We start from the raw sequence: 10,969 nt of genomic DNA on the forward strand, positions 1-10,969 counted from the left end.
CTCGCCTGGAAATGCTCGTGGAGTGGCCTTCATTCTGACCTCAGGCATGGAGGCCATCGGGTGGCGTCCTTGCTCCCATTTCCACACCTAGCTGACGGCCAGGGAGTGGGAGAAGGGTTTGGACAGCCCCAGAAGGTACTGAGGCCAAAGCTGATGTTCCTCAGCACCCCACGCCCCAGTGGGCTGAAGGGCCCAGGGACTGGGACTGTAGACAAGCCAGATCACAAGACGTGTTCTAGAACCACCGCTGTAGTTTTCCCTCACCGGGACTGTAAGCACCCAGTACACGTTCCTCAAAGTCAGAATTCGAGTGCAGCCACACCTGGGTTTTTGGCATTTATTGTGCATTCCATCCAGTGCTGCCAACACCCCATCTCAGGCCCTGTGGGTCTGGGACCACCAGGCAGGGGTGGGTGGCAAGGCCCCTTTACCTCCACACCTTTGATGGGGACCTTCCCCTCGTCCCTTAATGGGCCCATCTCCTCCCAGAAGCAACAGATGAGAAGAGGCTAGAGGCTCCCCTTTTCAGAGCAACTGGGAAGGACCTTGTGGATACGTGGACAGACAGCAGGTGAGAGGCATGACGCTCAGCTTGTCCTGGCTCCGAAGTCTGGGGCAGCGGCGTGAGGTCACCACAGGCGAGTGTCAGTGGCTGGTGTAAAGTGCTGGCAGTTGCTGCCAAATTGGCATAAAGGGCAAAACGGTATTCAAAGGCAGGTGGAAACGTTTTGTGGGGGCCCAGCGTGTCCTTCAGGCAGATGGGCCGGTGTCAGGAGGTCTTCATCGGCACCTCTGCGGGTACCTGTGAAGGACTGGCGCCTCCCCTTCCAGTCTAATGCTGGTCCCTCTGCACCTGCAGTGCTGAGCTGCACGACGTGCCAGAGGATCTTGGGTTGGGTGGCTGGTCCAGGGAGGTGGTGCCGGCAGCTTCAAAGAGCCCCCTCACCCAGACCGACCACACGCCCCAGCTCTGGGCCGGGCTGGCCTCTCTCCACAGGGACAGCAGCAGGTCAGAGAACGTAGTATTAGAAGCCTCAGTTTCATTTAAATAACTTAGAGCAGACGGCTCTGGGTCAGGGGGAGTGACCCAGACACAAGTTCTGCAGGCAGGGGCCTCCCTCCGCCATCTTCGTTAGGAGGCCGCCAGACACTCCCTATGCCCACACCTAGGCAGGCTGGGGGCTGCAGTCGGGGCAGTGGTGGGACTGCACTGGGACCCACGGCAGCTCAGGAACCTTGCTTGTGTTGAGATGAACAGGTTTGTGTACTGCCTGGTTCCCAAAAGCTGCTACCTGATCCCCCTGAAACAAAGTCGCGTTCAGGAGCAACTGGTCAGAGCACCACAAGGCCAGGCAGCTAGCTGTTCTTAAGGCCGCTGTCCTTCGCCCAGCTTGGTCCTGGAAACCAGAGCAGGGGGCTCTGGCACTGCTGGGAGGATGGGCCAGCATCCCCATCAGGAGCACAGCTGCCAGCCGTGGACCTGCTGCAGCACACGCACAAGCCAGCAGAGTGTCTGTGTCCCATGCAGGTAGGGGGGCGGGGTGGGGGGCAGCACGGCCTGCAGCGCCGCTCGTCATCTGTATCTTCCGCTGCTGCTGGGACCGGTCAGTTCTGGGTGGTCTTTGAAAGTAGTGCAGCTCCAAGAAGCTGAACTCTTTGAGGTTCACTTCCCCCACTGGGGACTCTAAACATTGTAACACATAGTGATAACAGACCACAGGCAGGTCTGAACGAGAAGAGGAGAGTCCCCTCACCAACGCCGGTTCCAAGGGTGACTGTCAAGCACTGGAAACCAGGTGGAGGGCGGGGCTCACGGGACACAGAAGCGAGGGTTCTCTGCCATCCCATGGGAAAGAAAAGTTGCCAGAAAAGGTTCAAGGGCTCCTCTAAACCCCAAGTCATTCATTATTTAAAATAAGAGCAGACAAGTCACTTAATGCGCAAAGTTAATCAGAATTTAAAAGGCAGGGCCGCTGGACACCCGCTCGTGGAACGGGGACGCCTCTCCCCCTACTTATGTAAACACGGGCACTGGCACAGTTAGTACAAGAGCAGCAGCTTCTGTCTCCAGAGTTGAGGGAAGGGGGACGGGCTCTCGGTTTTCTCATCAGGGCGTGGACACCACTTACTCTAGTCACGAGAGGCTGGTGGGCCAGGCCTTGGCTTGGGGAGGCAGGGAGGTTTCAGATCCCTGCTGGGATCTCCAGTTTGTCCTCATGCATCTTCCAGTTTGCAAAGTCCACAGAAATCACCTTTCAAATGAAGGCCCCAGGGCCAGAGAGGAAGGGACCCGTCAAGACCATGAGCCAGATGGGCAGAGCTGGGGCTGGAGGCAACACGGAACCAAGAGCCGGGGCTCCTGCAGCTGCCCAGACTGCCTACGTGTAAGTGGTATGGAGGTGCCAGGAGCCAGTCTAGACTGGGAGCACTCCTGGCACCCGTCACAGTCCTCAGCCACTGGGACCCGCAGGGAGGGGAGCACTGAGCCCACAGAGCAGCTCGCCACACAGGCCAGAAGGAGGGGCCTTCACTGGTGAGAGCTGGACCCACCTCTGGCCCGGAAACAGCCACTCGGTGCCACCCCGTGCCCCACCTGCCTCCCCACTGCAGCCCACGGCTACCTCACCAGGAAGGCTTCTGCGTGGTGGTTCTCGGCCTTGCCCAGGCCCTGCTCATGAGGGCAAGTCGAAGGGACGTGCTGCCCCGTGGCTCCTGCCCCAGGCCCAGGCCGCTGCTGGACATGGAGCAGCAGACCTGGGCTTCCAGGGCTGGTCAGCGAGCAGGAGGGGCAGCCTAGGACAGGAGCTCCAAGAGCAGTTTCCAGACGTGCACGGTGCCGGGGTCTTCAAAGCCGGGCCCTGCGGGGGCGATGCTGGCCCCCAGGAGGAAGATCTCCCGCTGGCTGTCTACAGCGTGCAGACCCAGCTCCTGCTGCAGCTCCGCCACACTCGCGGCCTCACTCAGGTCCTGTGGAGCAGCCGACAGTGTTCCCCAATGCCCAGCCTCGTCCAGGAGACCAAGCCGAGCGACCCTGGTCTCAACTCCCTCGTCTCTGCCTTTCCTTTGCACACGTCTCCCTTCATCCCATCACCGGCCACCGCGGTCAGAAGTAGCACTTCCCATACGCTGCACGGTGATGGGCGCTAAGTCTTCCTTCATTCGGGGTCCACACTTACCCGATGAGGAAACAGGCTGGGGCGGGCAAAGTCATTTAGTCACGGATGCAGTGGTGAGGGGCAGAGGCAGGCTTCACAGTCGGTCGGTGATGCCCACGCTCAGGACCCACACGGGAGCCCGAGCTCAGCCTCCTGAACTCAGTGTGGGGAGATTTCACAGCGGGGTCACCTCCAGGCAAGGGCCTCACCTCCCCGACCCCTAGACCCTGGCTGAGGAAGTAAGGGGCCACTACAGAACAAGCTGGGGAGGGCACATTTTAATTTCAGCCCTGGTCTGAGATTATGATGATTCTTCCTGGAACAACCTACAGAACGCTGGGACCCACAGTGTTGTCTTCTGGGGGCTCAGAATGGCTACAAACTACAGTTTATATGTAACCGTCCAAACTGGGCTACTTCTGAGACTCAAAGTGGGCACTGTTAATAAACATGCTACAATAACAGGTAGAAAGGGGACTGTTCTGGGCAGGCCAGCACAGACAGCCCCCTATTTATAAGTGTCAAGTCCCGATGGGCAGGGGGAAGCAGGTCAAAGACATAAGCCCCTCCCCACCCACCCAGGCTGGAAACATGGCCCGGGACTCGGGGACGTGGGCACAGACCACAGGAAACAGCTCCAGAACCCCGTACAGTAGCTGTGTCACTGGTAACGGAGACTGGCACTCCTGGTCTGCGATGCCAAGGCTGCTGGGCCCGGGGCACCTCGCTGGCACTCGGGACGGGTGTGGTGCAGGGGCTAACAGCAGAAACTTCGGGGACAATCGGAGTTCAAGTCCTGACTCTGCCACATACTGACTGGCACTGGGCACTCAGGGAGAACAGCGAGGCCTACTGTGTGGTTTGCAGGCCACATTGCCGGGTGCCAGCATGGTGCCTGGCACACAGAGAGCAGCACACAGTAAAATCTAGGTGTTACTATGCTCCGTTAGCTCCTCATCACTTCCCAGCTTTATTCTTTGGTTTAGAGCCAGGAGTCCGAGGGCACGGAGCACAAAAGGCGCAGGTGCGGAGTCAGACATCCCCGGTCCACTGCTTCCCAGGTGTGCGACCCTCGGGAGATGGCAACCCTCCAAGCTTCAGGCTCCCCGTGTGTGGCACGGGACTAGTGTTCCAGGCCTCGGAGGGTCAGCAGAGGCGTAACAGGAAGTGTCACCCTAAACCATACCTGGCATCCAGTGGATACTGAGTAATTCTTTCTCATTTCTCCAGGATGACAGGGAGGCAAAAGGGAAGGCAGACAGGGTGGGGACGTGACATGAGGGAAGAGCATGGGCAGAAGTGGGGGGGGCAGGATCTCCGCCAAGCACCCCAGGGCATGTGCCTGGGCCAGCATCCCTCTCCAGGGTGCCTGCCCCTGCCCAGGTGCCTGTGATCAAGCCTGGCCCTCACCTGTTTGTTGGCCACCACGACGACAGGCAGGTCAGGGTCCTTGTCCAGCAGCTTGCGCAGCTCCTGCCGGGCCCAGGGCAGCCGCAGCCGGTCAGCCGAGTCCACCATGAACACCAGCACGTCCACCTCATTCACAAACTCTTTCCAGTAGAAGCGCAGGTTCTGGCTGCCACCGACTAAGGAGAGGCCAGGGGCCAGTTCAGAGCCTCTCTGGGCCCTGGGTCCCTCTACACAGCCCCACCCTGCAGAGCCGACGGGATGTGGGTTTAGCTCCGGATGACAGCTGGTCTCCCTGGCAAGTTGCTACCTTCAAACATCAGTCTCCTCTCACTAAACTCACCTAACAGCAAAGCCCAAAGGTGCAAATACACTGCTCTTTTCTGAGGGCCCGTGTACAGCAGGTGCCCCCGCCAGCCCCAGCCTCCTCATGGGTCTCCGGCAGCTGCGGCCAGAAGCCAGGGCTCCCCGCCCCGCCTGTGCACACCCACCCTCCACTCAGCTCCTCTTGTTCAGTCTGGTCACCCCATTTTCTCCCCCTGGATACGCCAAACTCAATCCTGCCACACAGCTGCCCCCGCACACCCCCAGCATGGGTTGTCTTCTTGTCCCTCTGTCGTTCTGCAGAGGCCCCACTGGTCACCCTCCATCCTAGTGTTTCCGGTCCTATGTCTGACCCTTGTGGACTCTAAGCTCTTTGAAAGTAAGAGCCATTCATCTCTGGATCCCCCAAAGCCCTCAGCACAATGCCTGGCACATGGCAGGCACTCAACAAGCATTTACTGAGTGCGTACTAGGTGCCAAGCACTGACCTGGGTGCTGGAGATACAGAGCTGAGCAGGGCAGGCAGGGGCCCTGCTCCCAAGGAGCTCCCTCCGCAGTCAGGACGGACATGGCAATCTCACACACACACACACACACTTCAGAAAAGGAGGACATGAGACAAACGGTAAAAGTGACTAGGGATGTGGATTTGGATTGGGTAGTCTATGAAGGTCTCCCCAAAGAGGCTGCACGTGGGCCGAGTCTGGGGTGATGGGAAGGAACCAGCCACGGAAGAGACAGGGAGAGCACTCAAGGCAAAGAGAAGAGCAAGCCGGACAGAAGGGGGCCAGGGTGGCTGAGGTCCTGCCACAGGGAGAGGAGGGAGCCAGTCCCAGCAAGGCTGGCCCAGGCTGAACCACACAGGGCCTGTGAAGTCACAGTGAGGCTTCGGGGGCCCCTTAGGGTTTTCACCAAGAGTGACACGATCTGGGAGCTACCACTGGCTCACACTGGGGACAGGAGTGGAAGCAGGACGGCCAGCAAGGAGGCTGTCACAGCACTGAGAGATGACAGTGGCTTGGACCAAGCGGGCAGTGCTGGAGGCGGGGAGCAGCGGACAGACGGAATCCGGAGAGACACGGACACAGCCAGCAGGACCAGCTAATGAAATGGATACTGGAGGTGGGGGAAGGAAGAGCCATTGCAGACCCACAGCCCACTGGCAGCCAGCGTTGGGCCTGCCGGTGTGGGCCACCACAGCAAAGTGCCTTGTGTGTGTGGGGGGGAGCCCCAGGACTGGGATGGCAGATCTGCGGTGGAATCGGGCCGAGGGACCCTTTGGAGGCTGGATGTTGTTACTGGTCAAACCTTGGGTAACATGAGAACCCCCAACCTGCTCTCCCAGGGCTGGAGGCGGGGGTTTGCCTCCACATCCTGACAGAGTGGGCCTCAGGTGCAGAGCCCCACTTGACCAGTTCTGTGTGCCTGGCACAAAAGAGGGAGGTGGGGAAAGCTGGCTGAGGAGACCGACCCCCAGGTGAGTGTCAACGTTTGCTATATTCAGGATGAAAGATATAGCCACATCAGACCAATAGGCGAGTGCCTGCCTACTGGTGGGCCAGTCAGGCCAACAGCCAGGCCCTGAGTCCGATGCCCTGCCTAGCACTTAACCACACCCACCCAGTCTTTGCGGTCTGAGCTTTGTTTGGCAGGAAGTCTACCTGGCCCCCCACAAGTCTGTGGCTGGACACAGGTGGCTAAGTACTGCTGCCCTCTCAATTCCCTCTCTGCCATCCTTTCCCAAGATCCCAAGCGGCTTCACACCGAGGGCGGGGGCTGCTCAGGCCCTCTCTGATCACTCACTCAACTAGCCGTCCCAGGTACCTGCTCAGGGCTGGGCCCTAGGAGCCGGAGCTGGATCAGACCCCTCTGCATCCCAAAGGTCCCGTCAAGGGCACAGGCTGGTATGTGGCAAGTACTGTAGGGCCCAGGGGAGCAGCCCTACACTTGGCCTGGGGGTCAGAGGAGGCTTCACAAGGACATCATGTTTGACGTCAATCTTGAAGGATGAGTTTGTCAAGGGAAGACGGGCTTCCCAGACAGAGAGGACAGTGCTTGCAAAGGGCAGGAGACAAGAAAGAAAACAGCAAGCACCCTTCAGAAACAAGCAATGTAGCATCACGCCTAACGTCAAGAGTCAGGCAGTTCTTGGCCTCAAGCTTCCCCATGTATCAACAAGGGTAATAATTGTTTCCAGTTGCATGGAGTTGTTGGATTTCATTAAGTACAGTCATGGGCCACATTAATGACATTTCAGTCAACACCAAACCGCATGTGTGGCAGTGGTCCCATAAGATTATAATGGAGTTGGAAAACTCCCATCACCTAGTGGCATCATGGTGCAACTCGTTACAATTGTCTACGATATTCGGTACAGCAACAGGCTGCACAGACTTGCAGCCACCTGTGTGCCATCTAGGTGTGTGTAAGTGCAAACTGTGATGGTCGCAGTGGCGCTCGACTGTAACACTTGTCAAATGAATGGCACACGGGAAACTAGCTGTCGGTGTCAGTGTCCCCACGTGAGTTTCCGCCGGAGTGAGGGGCAGGGCAGAGGGGCCTGCTGGAGCCGCCTGTGCATGAAGGGAGCCCACGCTGGAATACAGTTTATTTTGTATCCTGGGTCCCCAGAAGCTTGGGAAGGATTTCATAAAGGGGCGTGCTCTGCTTAGATATGCATTTTGGGGCCACCCCCTGGCAAAGAGCCCAGGTGTGGATCCAACTGAGGTGATGGGGAGACGGCTATGTGGGCAGGGTTTCGGGGGGTGGTTCTCACTTTCTAGCAGGTCCACCTCGAAGTCCTTGGTGGGCAGCCGCACGGAGTTGAAGCCCCAGGTGGGAACATGGCCTTCAGGCGGTGGCTTCCCAGACAGCACGCGCAGGAATGTGCTCTTCCCAGAGCCATCCAGCCCCAGCACCAGCACCTCGCGCTGCTCCAACTCCTCCAGCACCGGCTCCTCATCCTCCTCGTCCTCCGGCTGCGGGGCACAAATCGGGCTGCGGCTTCACCCTCCTGCCTTGCTTTTCCCGAAGGGAGACTGCAGGCACCAGAGCGCCCATCCCCGCCGTCCACCAGTTCAGGCAGGCAGACAACGCGGCGAGCGAGAGTCCCCGAGCCCCCAGCCTTGTTCTGCCTGCTTTACCCGAGTGACCTCGGGCAAATTCCCTCCGTCCACGTGCCAGGGCTGCAGAAACCACTGAGTTGGAGGCAAGGCGCAGCCACGAGCTCAAGGAGGGGGCCATAGGACCTCTCGCGACATCCCCAGAGCCGCGCACTGCGCAGGCGCTGGCGCTGGGCGGGCGCCGGCTGCACCTGGTGCGGCCCAGACCCAGCTCGCGAGGAAGCTGGCGTCCGGCAGCGGCAGCACCCCCAGCCCCTGCCCCAAACCTCCACCCCTCCCTCGGTTCCGCGGCTCACTACGGCCCGGTTGCCCTCGAGGGGCCTGCGGGCGGCAGCTCCAAGCCCTGGAACCAGGCCGTTCCGTCGCTCGCGGGGAGGCGCCGACCCCAGCCCCACACTCACGTCCCACTCGTCCCACTCGGGGAGGCGGGCGGGCTCCACGCCCCACCAGCCTTCGCTGCCGTCCCAGCGCCGTTCCCCTCCGCGTCCGAAGTAGGCCTTCCAAAGGATGAAGAGCACGGAGCCGAGCACCGCCGCGGCGCCGCCCAGCGCCAGTACCAAGGGGCTCAGCGGCCGAGGCGCCATCAGGCCGGGCGCGTGTGCACTGACCGCACGAGCCGGCCGGCCGAAGATGGCCCCGCTGCAAGAGCTGCGGCCGCGCCCACCCACCCAGCCCAGCCCCGCACTACAAGCCCCACAATGCACCACCGTTGTCGCGACTGCCGCCCTCGCCCCTGCGGCGGGTGGGGGCGCGGGTCCGAGCACGGGGACCTCCTGCCCCCTGTGGGCGCGGAGTGGAGCGAGAAGCTGTGCCAGAGCAGGACCGGAGATACCGGCATCTACCAAGCTCTCGCTGTGTGCCGGGGGCTTAGCTCAAGGATGTTCTCGGTCACTCCTTAAAACTGTACCTCGTGGGAGGGAAGACCGCCGTCCGGGTCGCACCGTAGTGCCCTGGCAGAGCTTGCATTAAAACCCAAGCATCCCTCAAGACCTCAAGGAGGAAATGGCTGCGGTAATTTGTCTAACTCGTGATTGACTAAGGACTTTTTTAGGTGCCCTAAGGTGCTCACTGGGCATTTATTTCAAAGCGAGAAAAATAACTCCAAAATTGTTTTCAAACGCCACCTTTATGAACATAATATATTGACGTAAGCGAAGTTGACATAATAATCTGCAGACACATAACCACATCGATAATGCAGGTTTTTAGCAAAATTAGACCAAATATTTTACTTTAAGTATTCAGAGACTTTCTTGTGGGTCCCTGAAAAGCCCGTAGACAGTAACATTCTGAGGTACTGGGGGCTGGGACTTGATACAAATTTTGGTAGCACTCAACTCAGCCCAACAGCTGGAGCACACAGCGTAGTGCCTGACAAAACTTAAGACGCAAGAACACACTTTCTGTCTAACCAGCTGCGCCACACTAGCTGTATGACGTTGGCCTGGTTCCTTCTGCACCTTAGTTGCACCGTCTGTAATATCAGGTTTGATAAACGGGTTTCTAAGGACAGTCTGATTGTTGACGCCCTGGCCCAGCCCTCCTTAATCTCTCCGATGAACTCTTTCTCCCCTCTCACCACTAGAGGGAGATGTTGCTCCCCATTATTTCTTCTTCCGAAATGTGCTTTCAACCTGTTGCCCCCGGGATGTAAAAAGTGGAGGAGCTGTGAGGCCAAAGGCAGCCAATAACTAAATTATCAGGTAGATACTCAGCCCTGGACTCTGTTACTTCCTAGCTGAGGTACCTTTGCCAAGGTCCCCTTGAGCGTGTTAGTTTCCCCTGCTGCCATTTGGGCAATGAAAATGGACATTTCTGAGCACTGCTAGGTGGAAAGTCTCATCTAGGATGACCAAAAAGGGACAGGCTTCCAGGTAGAGCTCCCAGTCCAGAGACCCCAGAAATGCAAATGCCCCTCTTACTGCCTTCCCAGTGACCAAGCTCCTGCCTGCTGATGGGTTGGCCAACACTGGCAGCTCTGTCTAGGGAATGGGCCTTTCTGAGGGCTTGGCCTGGCCATAGAGAGCAGACATCTACAGGAGAGCAGGCACCCCCTCCCCTGTGAAGTAGAATGCAAGATACGGGACATTCAGGGTGGATGCAAGAGAGATATTGGTCAATTCTAGTTTTTGAGGCTCCAAGTTTATTAAAGTACGAAATGCCCAAGGAACTGCAAAAGGACAATTCAGGGGCAAAAGCATTTAGAAAATTAGTGTCCTGGTAAGTGCATGTTGTAAACCTACATAAAAGAGGCAACCAGATCTACTGGTCAGTCACACACAGGGCCCCTTGGCTGGGGTCTGCCCCAGAAAAGAACCATACAGCCAGACCTCAAAGAAGAACTTCCCCAAGATGCTGCTGCCCATGGGAAAGTAAGGTAGCTGTGCCAGGAACTGGAATCAGGCTTGGCTGAGAACCAAAACCAGAGTCGGGGAAAAAAGCACAGAAGAGGGTGGAGGGGAACCTCTATGGCCACAAGAGACCCCCCCCCCCCACACACACACACACAACCAGAGGCAGAGAAAGACAGCCTGAACTTAACAGCTCAGATGGTGCCCTTCTTGGACTGGTGGATCAGTCGTGACAGAATCCTCCTTGCTCGACTGAACTGTCTGGAAAACTAGTTTACTTGCAAAAGACTTGGAAGGCTTTAGATGAATAAGATCTCCAATTAAAAAAAATAACCACAATACCCATTTAAAGAAGAAAACCCCAGAAGATGGTGAAGTTTACAAACATTTGGTTAGGATGTTCTTTGTGGAAACTGTTTTTCTCATGTGGCTACTATCTACCTTGATCATGCTGTGGCTTCAGACAGCAGCGCCGCAAAAGTCAGGGGTAAAGTCGTTTTAGTCAGAGGGCTAGTAACTTCCAGGAAAGGGTTCAGTTTTTCCTCGGGTGGGGGTGGTAGTGGAAGGGGGCACTAAGAACAAAACCCAGTGAGCCTGTCTTCTGGCGCAT

At 57.9% G+C, this 10,969-nt stretch overlaps 1 protein-coding gene across 5 annotated transcripts; it reads right to left on the reverse strand.

Annotated features, from left to right (window-relative positions):
• Positions 1-230: 230 nt before the first annotated feature.
• ARL10 (ADP ribosylation factor like GTPase 10) lies at positions 231-8,671 on the reverse strand. Of its 5 annotated transcripts, none has more exons than XR_008390047.1 (5): positions 8,410-8,671; positions 7,663-7,864; positions 4,566-4,741; positions 2,627-2,967; positions 231-2,252 (listed from the first exon to the last, which is right to left on the reverse strand). XR_008390047.1 is itself a non-coding variant. In XM_037134887.2 (4 exons), exons 1-4 carry the CDS (start codon positions 8,590-8,592, stop codon positions 2,794-2,796), a joined length of 735 nt encoding a protein of 244 aa, XP_036990782.2. In that variant the 5' UTR covers positions 8,593-8,671; the 3' UTR covers positions 231-2,793. The 5 variants fall into 5 exon arrangements, 3 of the variants coding, with proteins under 3 accessions (XP_036990782.2, XP_053512988.1, XP_036990781.2); XR_008390048.1 differs by having other exon boundaries at positions 231-1,836; positions 2,130-2,967; XM_037134887.2 differs by having other exon boundaries at positions 231-2,967.
• Between the last annotated feature and the right edge of the window lie 2,298 nt (positions 8,672-10,969).

This window comes from Artibeus jamaicensis, unplaced genomic scaffold, assembly GCF_021234435.1.
Source record: "Artibeus jamaicensis isolate MK-2021 breed Jamaican fruit bat unplaced genomic scaffold, CSHL_Jam_final scaffold_3151, whole genome shotgun sequence".
Taxonomy (NCBI): domain Eukaryota; kingdom Metazoa; phylum Chordata; class Mammalia; order Chiroptera; family Phyllostomidae; genus Artibeus; species Artibeus jamaicensis.

What these genes read in the sequence shown, in the direction of transcription:
- ARL10 (XM_037134886.2), bottom strand. Translation starts at nt 8,592, where the DNA reads ATGGCGCCTCGGCCGCTGAGCCCCTTGGTACTGGCGCTGGGCGGCGCC. An exon ending in CCGAGTGGGACGAGTGGGAC is followed by an intron (nt 7,865 to 8,409) that starts GTGAGTGTGGGG and finishes TGTGCCCCGCAG; the next exon opens with CCGGAGGACGAGGAGGATGA. An exon ending in CGAGGTGGACCTGCTAGAAA is followed by an intron (nt 4,742 to 7,662) that starts GTGAGAACCACC and finishes GCCTCTCCTTAG; the next exon opens with TCGGTGGCAGCCAGAACCTG.